Source organism: Portunus trituberculatus, chromosome 37 (assembly GCF_017591435.1).
Source record: "Portunus trituberculatus isolate SZX2019 chromosome 37, ASM1759143v1, whole genome shotgun sequence".
Lineage (NCBI taxonomy): Eukaryota > Metazoa > Arthropoda > Malacostraca > Decapoda > Portunidae > Portunus > Portunus trituberculatus.
Window position 1 is genome coordinate 21,412,646 of NC_059291.1, and position 14,090 is coordinate 21,426,735.

At 46.0% G+C, this 14,090-nt stretch overlaps 1 protein-coding gene across 1 annotated transcript in view; it reads right to left on the reverse strand.

Annotated features, from left to right (window-relative positions):
• Nucleotides 1-1,694, reverse strand: part of LOC123514156 (outer dynein arm-docking complex subunit 2-like) — a 20,506-nt gene extending 18,812 nt beyond the window's left edge. Inside the window, exon 1 of the mRNA XM_045271806.1 lies at nt 1,563-1,694. Within this exon, the coding sequence (XP_045127741.1) occupies nt 1,563-1,694 (132 nt within the window). The remainder of the gene's footprint in view (nt 1-1,562) is intronic.
• Between the last annotated feature and the right edge of the window lie 12,396 nt (nt 1,695-14,090).

Below are 14,090 nucleotides of genomic sequence, written 5' to 3' on the forward strand. Positions count from 1 at the left end.
AGCTCAGAGCTCATAGACCGATCTTTGGGTGGACTGAGACCACAACATACTCACTCCACACACAGAAAGCGACCTAACCCTCAGTTACATCCCCTACCTATTTACTTGCCCATTTGCCCTGCTGCTTAACGGGACTCGAACCCGGCCCTCTCGATTGTGAGTCGAGCGTCCTAACCACTACACTACGCGGTATGTGTGTTTCACTGTTTGATCTGCTGCAGTCTCTGATGAGAAGCCAGACATTACCCTACGGAACGAGCTCAGAGCTCATTATTTCCGATCTTCGGATAGGCCTGAGACCAGGCACACACCACACACCGGGACAACAAGGTCACAACTCCTCGATTTACATCCCGTACCTACTCACTGCTAAGTGAACAGGGGGGTGCTACACGTGAAAAGAGACACACCCAAATATATCCACCCAGCCGGGGAATCGAACTCCGGTCCTCTGGCTTGTGAAGCCAGCGCTCTAACCACTGAGCTACCGAGCGTGTGTGTGTGTGTGTGTGTGTGTGTGTGTGTGTGTGTGCGCACGCACGCGCGTGCGTGCTTGCGTGCGTGCGTGTGTGTGTGTGTGTGTGTGTGTGTGTGTGTGTGTGTGTGTGTGTGTGTGTGTGTGTGTGTACATATACTTTTGTTATTTTAATTTTGAAATAATTCACGTTCAGAGCACTTACATGAATATATTTTTACAGGTTTATTCATTGGCTTTATTGTCTTTCTTGCTGAGATAAAGATCGCCACATGAGATCATCACAAACTGCATGAAATACTTGGACAAGGACGAAAACCAGACAATACAGGTTTGGTTACCTAAATGAATGTAGATGGCACGCAGTATCAACTCTAGTGTTTTGACACCCCTGTAAATTTTCACAGTTTTTTTACAACATTTGCGGCAGTAAAATTATATTTAGATCTCAATCTGTAGAACACCAACTACCCTGTATTAAACCTCATCTCCTTTTTGCTCACTGAAATAAAGGTGTTTAATGCAATTGACCGTAACCTCTTTTCGTTTCATTCATTCCCTCTTACTTTCTCTATCCTCATTTTCTTTTCAAAGTTGAAAAAATGTGTCAGTTGTCCGTAATAATGACTTATCTTGCTCTTGTGCTAACGCTCTTTAATATTCTGAATCTTCCACTATCTGGTTACGACTTCAGTGTCATTCTCAAACTGAATTTATATATGAAATATACCCTTACCTAATAACCCTGACTATAAGAAACTATTTTGCCTATACCTAACATCCAAACATTCCTTCTTTCATTCTTCAGAGATCTTTATTCTTGGAGGCTTCAATTTACACCATTAGGTTTGGTTTTTCTTTCCCTTCACTGACCATCATAATGCTATCCTCCAAAACATAGAGCAAATGGCACAACACCCTATATTTGTATTCCTGACCGTCTTAGAAATACGTCTAACTTTCTTGACTTTTTCTTAACCTCTAATCCTTCTGCATATGTTGTTACCCTCTCTTCTCCGTTGGACTCCTCCAATCTGAATCTCATATCTTTAATAATTTATTTCTCCAATCCCTTTTTTGGATCTACGAAACGGAGGGGCCTCTGGCATTTTGCCATTGGAACCTGGGAGGACCTGAGGAGGTATATGCTGATTTTCCTTGGAATGACTGTAGCTTCTTTGTGTGCTGAGAGCATAACAGAGATGATAGTATTTGGCATAGAGGAATATACATTCCTTATTCATTCTCTCAACCTAGACCTTCAAAATTCTTTGATTTAACGCAGCCTGTTATCTTGTTATATATGAAAAATGGCCCACAAAAGATACTTGAACCCTACATTACCTGAATTTTATGTGCTTTATATTTCTGCCCGAAATCATGCCAAGTCTGTTCTCCATTTAGCGGAAACTCCTTCATTGATAAAAAAAGTGTCAAAATCTTTCGAGTTCCAACTCCCTCAAGACTTCTGGCACCTAGCCAAAAGCATCTCCAATAACTTTGGTTCTTCATGTTTCCCTCTTTTATTTCATCCTGATATCACCACAGCCATTTCATGTCTCTAATGCTGTACGCTTCACTCAAATCTTTGCTGAATACACTATGAATGATTCAGGGCTTGTTTCTCTCTTTCCTGCCATCCCCATGATTATTTCATACCACTGATTAAAATCATTCGCAATGATGTTTTCTATAGCCTCGCTGGTATAAACCCCCCGAAGGTTTATTGACCTTTTGGTGTCCCTCCCATTCATCTTAAATTTTGCCTCCGTGCTTGCATCTTGCCCAGTCAAACTCTTTCAACTCTCTATTAACATATCTCTTTTCTTTTTACTGGAAGTTTCTATACATTTAACCTGTCCTTAAAAAGAGTCATCTTTCTAACCCCACAAACTATACCGTCCTATTAGTATAATCTGCTTATCAAAATTTTTTAAAGCTATCCACAACCGAAAGATTCTTGAACATCTATCTCTTCACAATCGTCTAACTGATCGCCAATAAGGTTTCCATCAAGGCTGCTCTACTGATGAGGAAAGCTACAAGAGGCCGGAAGGCCCACACGTGGCAGTCCCTGTGTGAACAAAGCTATACCCAATTCCACTATCATTCCCATCCATAAATTTCTCTTATCTACCTTTCAAGTTCCCTATTGATTTAGCACTAACTATATGATTACTGAATTCGTTCCATTCTTTAATCATATTGTTGCAGAACTAGTTCCTTCCCATTTCTTTCCGGAACCTAAATTTCTTAAGCTTGAACCCATTATTTTTGGTTCTATCCTAGCTATTCATCCCAACAACTTTGTCTAAGTCCCCTTTTTTTATAACCCCTATACTATCTAAATATTTCTATAAGGTCCCCTCTTAACCTAGGTCTCTCTAAGGAATGCAAATTTAGCATCTTCAGTCTCGCTTTGTAGGGAATATCTCTCATCCCCTGTATCCTATAGATATTTTCCTTTGCACGGATTCTAATAAACTTATATACCTATTGTAATATGGAGACCAGAACTGTACAGCAAAATCTTGATAAAGTCAGACCAGCGCCAAATATAACTTTAATATTACCTCGGAACCTCTGCTTGTAAAATTCCTAAAAATTAATCTTAGTATACTATTTACCTCATTTTTAGCCTCTATGCATTGTTTTGTTTGACCAAGATCGGTGCTAACTAAAACTCCTACATTTTTTTCATATTCTGAACATACCAGGGCCTCGTTGTTTATCGTATACCTATTGTGCTTAGATTTCCTTTACTTACGCTAAGTACTTTGTGTTTGTTAACGTTAAACTGCATTTTGCCATCTGTCTGTCCATTTGTTCGTCTTATTCAAGTCTACCTGCAAGGTGATGGCATCCGAATCTGAGCTAATTAACCTACCTATCTTGCTGTCATCCGCAAGTTTATTAATATCACTTCTAATTCCACTATCAAATGTCATATATACATTATAAATAACAATGGTCCTAAAAGTGATCCCTGCAGCACCCCACTAATTGCTTGGCCCCACTCGGAATTAGAGCCGTTTATTATAATACTCGCTGTCACCTATCGCATAACCAAGACTTGATCCAATCTAATATTCTTCCCTCTTGACCGTGCGGCCTAACGTTTCTCAAGAGCCTCTGATTTAGTACCTTATCAAACGTTTTACTATAATATAGGTAAAGGAGGTAAAAAAGTGTAAAGTTGTGTTGGTCTAGATCAGTGGTGGACAAACTTTTCAGCGGAAGGGCCACACCAAAGAAATTCACAATCTAAATAGAGTCCAAAATCATTCATATTTGAAATAAGATAAAAGTATTTTAAAGAAAAGTCACTTTCTCACACATACACACACCTGCGGGAAGAAAACATGATGTTCACAATATCTTTTAGCGTTGTTTGTTAACTTTATCAAATCAACTATCATTTTTCGGGTAGTATAAATCAACTCTGTAATTGGCGGGCCGCATGTGGCCGGTAGGCCGTAGTTTGACTACATCTGGGCCCAGATGTTCAGTATATCATAGCTTTCCGTCACTAAGATCTTAATTAAAAGCCCTCTCATAGCAGCTATTTTCTATCGTGGGCTGCGGTTACCACTAAGGTGTAATTTCAAGACTGTCCAGATGCTCGTAGCTCACGCTCATGCGACCGTTAGCCTCGGTCCATTCCATCCCACCGTCCAGGATTCCGGAAGGAGACGCAACTAACTGCAGTTTAGGCAAATAGAAGTGAATCATTAGCATTTGAGAGTGATAGCCAAGGACAATGTACTGTAAAAACGTCAACAAATACATACATTTTCATATCCAAGGCGTCAGGGCTAAAAGTAAACAAAACTGCTCGCCTGAAAACACACACACACACACACACACACACACACACACACACACACACACGCATGCACTACGCACGCGCACACACACACACACACACACACACACACACACACACACACACACACACACACATACACACACACACATCACCCTCTAAAAAAAAAGTTAATTCGTAGGAAGATAGAAATACAGAAGCAGGCAAGGAGTTCCAGAGTTTACCATAGAAAGGTATGAACGATTGATAATACTGGTTAACACTTGATATATATATATATATATATATATATATATATATATATATATATATATATATATATATATATATATATATATATTGTGAGGGCACCACATTATTTCCCCTTTATTTAATTATATTATATGCGTATGTGTGATGCCACCCAGCGCGGGCCCCTTGGGCTGTTTAGTTGAGCAGACAACCCGCCTCCCTCTCCCTGCTTCTCGTTGTCTGGCGAGTGAGTCAGTACCAAGGTAGTCTTCAGCGGAGATAGACACGCACTCTCGTCGGTCTGGCACAGGGTAGAGAGACGCATGTTGGCTGGGCTTTTCGAGGTACTCAAGTAGCCTTCGGTCTGGGAGTTTGTGCCCTCCTTTGAGTAGCTGGCTTGCTACTGGTTAGACCGTGGCTGTAGAACAACGGGCTTGTTGTTCTGAGGAAAGTGTGGCCGGTTTGGTTGCATTTCTGTGCGTTCGTCCACTCGGGTATGGCGACGCGGAGGGATGCGTTGGTGTCGCGTCCCGTTGTTGCTGTTGGTGGCTGTAGTCACCAGTGGGGTTTGGTGGGCGGCTGTGTGCCCCACCATCTTTGTATAGTTTCAGTAGTATACTGTATTGTAGTGGTAGTAGCCACGCACACTATTGAATGCTGAGAGGCTTCATGTCGGCCAGTGGTGCGTAGTTGTCGTCCGCCAGACTTGTCTGTGACGAGTATCTGGACTCTGGGTATAGCTGTTGTCACCCGTAGGTGGTGTCTGGGCTTGTGTGTACATCACCGGATGTGCTGTACACATCATATATTGCAGTAGTAGTAGGCTAGGGATGTCAGTCTGACAGGTGTTAGGAAGCATTTGTTGTAGTAGGATAGTATAGTAATATACTGCGCGTGTTGTCACAGTCTGTGATTTATCACAGTCTGTGGACAAGGCGTGTGGAGAGGCATTAATACTTCATAGAGAAGTGGGTGGAATTGTCCTTGTGGGCGGTTTCTCTAGGGGTATTAAGGCCTCGCCCTGTTACACATAACATCTACCATTTATAAATTCTACTTGGTTGGGTACAGGAGGAGAAGGAGTTGCTGAGGAGATTCCCTTACAGTGGGGGAAATTATACACTGTTGGCGACCTTGAAAGAACCTGAGGGTTACGGCTGCTGTGAGTTATAGTAGTGGGGACTCTGTGGAGTGTTTATAATCCCCACTGTACTGACCGTAACTAAGTTGGCGATTTTGCCAGAATAACAGTCTAGTGAGCTGTAGCAGTTAACCGCAGCCGTGAGCTGTAGCACGTAACGTAACAGTGGCGACCTCGCCAGGATAAACCAAGTGCTTTATAGTGGTGTAGTGTATTGTGTGGGGTATTATTACTTATATTATTTTATTTTTTGTGAGAACGAGTCCCTGTGAGCACCATGGAGAGAGTTACTGGCCTTTTCACCTCACCAGTGGAGGGTGAGGATGCGAGTGTGAGACTCACCACGTGGGGATGACGAGTCAACCGCGCTTGGGGTCAGTGAGGACGCATTTACTACGTGTCATGATAACGCACGTGGCGGTCCCAGAGAAGGTGATGTGGGATATATTAGCCCTGGCAGAAGTATCGGAAGCAGGAAGGCTCCCGACGATCTAGTCCAGCAAGCAGTATTGCTGATAGTGTCCAGTCAGCTGCCAGACTGGAGGAACTGCGATTGAAGCTGGAAATGAGGAAAATGGAGATAGAAGCAGAAGAGAGGCGAGAGTTGAAGAGATTAGCTGCGGAAGAGAGACGAGAGTCAAACAGACTAGCAGCAGAGCAGAGGAGGAAAGACGAGAACATTCAGAGACTAGCAGCAGAGAAGGAGGCTAGAGAGATGGAGATGATGAGATTGGAGATGGAGAGAGAAAGGGCAGATAAAGATAGAGAGTTGGAGTGGGAGAGAACTCGCCATGCAGTAAGTACGCCTGGAGTTGTTGGTAGTGTAGGAGGAGGAGGAGAACAGAGTGTAGAGCGTACTTTAGTTCAAAGTCTCCAGCTAGTCCCTGAATTTGATGAGGCTAAAGTGGCTGAATGGTTTGTTCGCTTCGAGAGGAAAGCCAAGGAGTTTGCTTGGTCTCGAGAGAGATGGGTAGGCTTGGTTGCGAATAAACTCAAGGGAAAAGCCTTGGAAGTTTATGATAAAATGTCAGCTGATGATCTGGATGATTATGAGGAGTTTAAGGCTGACATCTTGCGGGCATATGAGCTGCGACCAGAAGCCTATCGCTTGCAATTCAGAGGAAAGAGGAAGCGAGCAAGTGACTCCTACCTCGAGTGTGCTCGTTCACTGGAGCAAGTGTTTGAGAGGTGGATTGCAAGCGAGGGTGTTGACTCTCTCGAGGCTTTGAAGGAGTTAGTAGTTATGGAGCAGTTCATTGATATTGCTGATAAGGAGCTGGTACCTCTGTTGAGGGAGAAGAGGTTTAGGACTTTGAAGGAGGCTGCTACATGGGCTGATGATTATGTGTTGGCCCACCGTCCTGTGCAGCAGCCTGGGAGTTGGAGTCGTAAGGAAGGTGGTCCTAAGGGAGGCCCAGGGAGTGGTGGCAGTTCTTCCTCGGGCTCTCCAGGCCACTTTAGGCGATATACTGGATTCGGCAGTAAGATGGGTTTGGGAAAGCCCCAGGCCCCACCCTCCTTCTTCTGCGAAGGATGGGACGGCGGGAAGGCGGCCCCTAGAACTCCCAAGTATGATTACCAGCCTACGTGCTATCACTGCCGAGGAAAGGGCATTTTAAGTTCAATTGCCCAAAGTTAGTAACAGCTGAAACTCCCAAGTCCTCGCAGAAACCAGTTGCCTTGTTGGTGTGGCCAGACAAAGTTTGTGGTGATGAGTTGACTGCTCCTTCAGGCTTTAGAAGTGAGAAGGCACGGCGTGTGCCTGAGTTGTGTTTGGAGGAGGAGAGCAGGTTGGCCCACCTGTCCCTCCCCTGTTGCCTCGCCCGCACCTAAGGATAGTGAGCTTGACTGGTGCCGTCCTTTCCTGTGTGGAGGCACGGTTGAGATTGATGGCACAAAGTATCCCGTCACTGTACTGCGTGATACGGGAGCACAGCAGTCAGTGTGCCGAAATGTCACTGGGAAGAAGGTGACATCTAGCAAGGCAGTGTTGTGTCGTGGACTTAACACTGTGGAGGAGTTCGTGACGGCTGAGGTGACGCTGTCATGTCCTCTTGTCACTGCTACGGCTCAGGTAGCAGTGGCAGACGAACTGCCAGTCGCAGGAGTGGACTTCCTGCTTGGGAATGATTTGGCTGGTGGTCGTGTATGGATCCCAACCTCTGATGAGGATGAGGTTGCTGAAGAGTCTGGGCCAGTGGTGCAAGACTCTGTAAATGTTGTTACCCGCTCTCAGGCCCGCCGGGCTGAGAGAGAGCCTGTTACTACCCAGGAGGCTGCTAGCAGCCAGGTGGGATTGACTCCAGATGGGAGTAGCAGTGCTGATGTGGTGGAGCCAGTGTTGGGCTCACCATTGAGTTCTGGTGTAGAGGCTGACGGTGACGGCGTGGAGTCACTTGTTAATGCACCGGACTCGGCTTTGGGAGTTGTTGCTGAGAGTGAGGACGGAGTGTTGGGTGTAGCTGAGTTGTTTGATGGTTATCCTCACTCTGCAGAGCACTCCGGAGGGAGCACTCGTGCTGAGTTGCTTCCTGGTGTGGAGGCTGAGGGCTCTGATGTTCAGCACAGGCCCCAGCATGATAAGTCAGGCAGTTTGTTGGAAGTTGGCGCCCAGGGTGGGAGACTTCCAGTTCTGCGGGGGTTGGAAGTTTCTCCCCTGTGGAGCATCGTGGAGGCAGGGAGCGAGCTGTTCCCTTGCCTGGTGACTGCCTGGCTGGTGGTGATGATCCTTCTGAGGACTCACCGGATCACATGGCAGGAGCGGAGCAGCCTGGGCCAGCTCTCCGTCCTCGATGCCGTGTGGGACGTAGGGTTGCAGCGTTGCCTCAACCCCATGACCCTATAGTCCCCCTTTCTCTTACCCAGCTAGAGCCTGCAGAGCTCATTCGTAGGCAGCAGGAGGACCCGGCGTTGGCCTCCTTCTTTGCTCAGTGGGTGAGGGAAGTGAGGAGTTGGAGGGCAGGGAGGAGTTTGTTTTGCATCAAGGGGTGTTGTGTCGTAGATGGCAGGAGAGTGACGGTGGTGAGTTATTGCAAGTAGTTGTGCCGCATAAGCTGCGTGAGGCACTTGTGCTGTTGGCACATGAGGGGCCCATGGCTGGACACCTGGGCATCCGAAAGACCGTCGCTCGCCTGCGTCGCAATTTTGGTGGCCCAGCATGTCTGGAGAAGTAGCCACGATTCTTAAGTGCTGCCACACTTGTCAAGTGGTGGGCAAGCCTAATCAGACACCCCCTGTGGCGCCACTCCACCCCATCCCTGCTGTTGATCCTCCCTTCACGAGGGTTTTGATTGATATAGTAGGTCCTCTGCCTACTACCAGGGCTGGTCACAAGTATTTGTTGACCATAATGGATGTTACCACGCGGTACCCTGAAGCAATTCCCTGAGAAGCACTCACTCTAAGGTGGTGCTGAAGGCTTTGTTAACCTTCTTTACACACTTTGGATTGCCAGCAGAGCTGCAGTCCGATCAGGGGACCAACTTTACTTCAAAGTTGTTTAAGGATACGATGACTGCGTGGGGATCAAGCATATTGTGTCCAGTGCTTATCATCCACAGTCTCAGGGAGCCCTGAGAGACATCATCAAACTCTCAAGACCATGCTCAAGAGTTTCTGCATGGAGAGAGATAAGGATTGGGACGAGGGTGTCCCTTTGTCTTATTTGCGGTGAGAGAAGCGCCCACTGAGTCCTTGGGTTTCTCACCCAATCAGCTAGTGTTTGGACACCGAGTGCGTGGACCGCTCGACGTTGTTCGGGAGGCTTGGTGTCAGCCGTCGCCTGAGCGCCCTGTCTCACTGCTTAAGAGCCTCATGAGCAGTCGAGAGAGATTAGCCAAGGCATTAGAGGTGGCGCAGGCCCACCTGTGTAAGGCCCAGCAGAGTATGAAGGGGTATTATGACCGAAGGGCCGAGTATCGGAGTTTTGCCCTGGAGATGAAGTGCTCGTGCTGTTACCACTTCAGGGCCAGCCGCTTGCTGCCCGCTATAGTGGCCCCTATGTTATAGAGAAGAAGGTAGGTGACCTCGACTACCTGGTGGTCACTCCTGACCGGCGCAAGAGGGCTCAGCTGTGTCACGTTAACATGCTGAAGCCCTATTTTCGTTCTACTAGCCAGAAGGGCTCTTTTAGTTCTGCCGTGCAAGAGGCATCTTCAGTTTTATTTTTCTGCCGGGAGGGAGAGGCTCCAGAAGTTATTGGGCCTGAACCTGTTGTTCCTACAGGGCAGTGGGAACGGAATAGCCTCCATCTCTTGAAAGAGAAGGTTGAACATTTAGGGATCAGCAAGATGAGTTGCTTCGGCGGCTGAGGAAGTACTCTTCAGTGTTTAGCAGTGTCCCGGGCAGGACACAGTTGATAGCACACGATATTGATGTTGGGGACGCAGAGCCTGTCAAACTGCCCCCTACCGAGTAAATCCTATGAAGCAAGCACTGGTGGAGAAGGAGTTGGAGTACATGCTTGAGCATGGGCTCATTACTCGGACTTACAGTCAATGGAGTTCCCCAGTCACCCTGCAGCCTAAGCCTGATGGCAAGGTCAGGTTTTGTATTGACTTCAGGCGGGTTAATGCTCTAACAAAAGTAGACACTTATCCCTTGCCCCGTGTAGATGACTCTGTGGACCGAATCGGGTCAGCTACTTTTATCACCAAAGTGGACCTTGTCAAGGGTACTGGCAGGTCCCATTGACGGAGCGGGCTAAGGAGATAGCGAGTTTTGTGGCCAACGGCGCTGTCTATCAGTGCCAAGTGATGCCTTATGGGCTGCGAAATGCCCCAGCCACATTTCAGCGTCTCATGGACCGAGTTACTGATGGTCTGACTCACTGTGTCGTATACATTGATGACGTGGTCATCTATGACACAACATGGGCTGAGCATCTGACTAATGTAGAAGCCCTCTTTGCACGACTCCAGGAAGCGGGATTAGTTGTCAACTTGGAGAAGTGTGAATTTGTACAAGCTCGGGTGCAATACCTGGGTTACCGAGTGGGCCATGGCTACATCACTCCTCCTGAAGCCAAAGTAGAAGCGATCAGGCGGTTCCCGCACCGACCTGTCGCCGTGCCTTGCAGAGATTCTTAGGAGTGGTAGGTTACTACCGTCGTTTTGTACCGGGGTATTCGACCCTCCTGGCACCTCTTACAGATCTCTTGCAGAAGGGTAAGAAGTGGGTCTGGAGTGAAGACTGTGAGAGCGCCTTCCACCGAGTTAAGACCATTTTATGCGAGATGCCAGTGCTCCAGGCCCCTGACTTCAGAAAAGTTTTGCTCTCGCAGTAGATGCCAGTCAGGTGGGAGTAGGCGCAGTTTTATTGCAGCCTGATGACCAGGGTGTTAACCACCCTGTGTGTTATTTTTCGAAAAGTTTACTCCGCCCAGAAGAACTATTCAGTCATTGAGCAAGAGCTGCTTGCCATTTTGTTAGCCTTGCAGCATTTTGAAATTTACATCCCGCTTATGGGCCCCAAGTAGTCATCTATTCAGATCATAGCCCCTTCAGTTCTTAGAAAAGTTTAAATTTAAAATCAGCATTTAACTCGCTGGAGTCTTCTACTCCAGGAGTACAATATCATTGTCAGACATATAAAAGGAGCAGACAACGTTTTGGCTGATTGTCTGTCCCGGGCCATTCCCTTTAATCAGTTCCATGCGGTCTTTTAAAAAATTTTGTAAATGTTTTGTTTCCAAAATTTTTTCTTTTAAGCCCCACCATCTTTGTATAGTTTCAGTAGTATACTGTATTGTAGTGGTAGTAGCCACGCACACTATTGAATGCTGAGAGGCTTCATGTCGGCCAGTGGTGCGTAGTTGTCGTCCGCCAGACTTGTCTGTGACGAGTATCTGGACTCGTGTATAGCTGTTGTCACCCGTAGGTGGTGTCTGGGCTTGTGTGTACACCACCGGATGTGCTGTACACATCATATATTGCAGTAGTAGTAGGCTAGGGATGTCAGTCTGACAGGTGTTAGTAAGCACTTGTAGTAGGATAGTATATATATATATACCGCGCGTGTTGTTCCGGTCTGTGAGTTATCACAGTCTGTGGACAAGGCGTGTGGAGAGGCATTAATACTTCATAGAGTAGTGGGTGGAATTGTCCTTGTGGGCGGTTTCTCTAGGGCATGGGTTCTCAATCTGGGGTTCGCGAACCCCCAGGGGTTCACAAGATGATTTCCAGGGGTACTTAGGTGGCTGATTTAATGATACAATCTTTCCAGAATACCTTTGCCTATTGATTTTGTGTTAGTCACTAAATTAACATTTTGCTCGATGTCAAATCACTGAGGGTTCGGGTAGATGGTCTTATAACTCAGAGGGTTCTTGACGAGAAAAAGGTTGAGAACCCCTGCTCTAGGGGGTATTAAGGCCTCGCCCTGTGACACATAACATCTACCATTTATAAATTCTACTTGGTTGGGTACAGGAGGAGAAGGAGTTGCTGAGGAGATTCCCTTACAGTGGGGGAAATTATACACTATTGGCGACCTTGAAAGAACCTGAGGGTTACGGCGGCTGTGAGTTATAGTAGTGGGGACTCTGTGGAGTGTTTTATATTCCCCACTGTACTGACCGTAACGAAGTTGGCGATTTTGCCAGAATAACACTCTAGTGAGCTGTAGCAGTTAACCGCAGCCGCGTGGCGTACGTATATATATATATATATATATATATATATATATATATATATATATATATATATATATATATATATATATATATATATATATATATATATATATATATATATATATATATATATATATATATATATCTAAAGTCTGGAAAACAATAAACATTTTGGATAACAAAAAACCATATACACCCATCACTACTCTTAAAATAAACAATCAACTAATAGACAACAAAGATGAAATTGCTAACACAATAGCCCAACATTTTGCACAAGCAAGCAGCACAAACTCATATGACCCTGCCTTCCTTCCCCGCAAGGAGGTAGCAGAATTCAGTCCCAAACTTTGCCATGGAGGCGTAAACTCTGACTACAACACAGAGTTTACGTTGGATGAACTCTTTGCCCTGAAATCCTGTAAAGGCTCCAGTCCCGGTCCAGATAATATTACATATAACATGCTACAACATCTCGGCCACCATTCCGTTTCAAAATTATTAAACCTTTACAACACAATCTGGACCTCTCACACCTTCCTCCAGTCTTGCCATTTCTCTCACACCATCCCAATTCCTAAAAAGACTGGACGCCTTACGGACCCCAGTGCGTTTCGTCCTATTGCGCTCACGAGCTGTCTATGTAAGGTCATGGAACGTATGGTAAAACGAAGGCTACTTTTTGTTTTAGAAGCGAAGGGTCTGTTAGGTGATCAGCAGTCGGGTTTTCGGAAGTACCGAAGCACGATGGATCACCTAACACACCTGGAGCATTGCATTTCAGAGGCATTTGCCAAAAAAAATTCATGATAGGGGTGTTTTTAGACATCCACAAAGCCTTCGACATGACATGGCGACACGGTATCCTCATGAAACTCATGGCTTCAGAGGTAACTTGCCCATTTTTGTTTGTAATTTTCTTCAGGACAGAACATTCTCTGTCAAGCTTCCTGGTAACGTAATCTCGGACGTTTTCGTCCAGGAGAACGGGGTGCCGCAGGGTAGTGTTCTTAGTCCCATCTTATTTTGTATAATGATTAATGATATTCTGTCAACAACAATCTTAAATACTCATTGTACGCTGACGACTGTGCGTTATGGTACTCCTCACCTAACGCACAGTTCTCGGCGGGGAGGATTCAGGATGCTCTTGAATCCGTTCAGCATTGGGCCTCGCTATGGGGATTTAAGTTTTCCGTTGCTAAGTGTATCGGTGTTGTTTTCACTAGACGTAACGTACCTGATTTGCAATTAACTCTTCTAGGTCAACCGATACCGTTTCAAAATTCAGTCAAGTTCTTGGGTCTGCATTTTGATAGCAGACTCAGTTGGAAGACTCATGTTAATGAATTGCTTATTCGTTGCCGTAAGAAAATCAATGTCCTCAAATACCTTTCTGGTACTTCATGGGGAGCAGAAAGAAAATCTTTATTAATGATGTACAAGTCCTTAATTCGTTCTCTAAATATTTTAGACTATGGCTCACCGGTGTATGGGTCTGCGTCGGAACCAACACTGAGGAGATTGGATGTACTGCAGAATGAATGTGTGTGAATGTGTCTTGGAGCCCTGCGCTGCACTCGTGTGGCACGGATGGAGGTTGAGGCCAATACACCACCGCTACAGCTACGTCGCGACGCCCTCCTTTTATCCCATGGGATAAAGGCGGCTCGGAAAGCTCCCCTCGGTAACACAGCAAACAAGATTATATGCTAGCACCACCACCTCCACAATGCGGTCCGCCGTCCAGTCTCAGTCAGACTACACACGCTCTGCCAGCAAACGG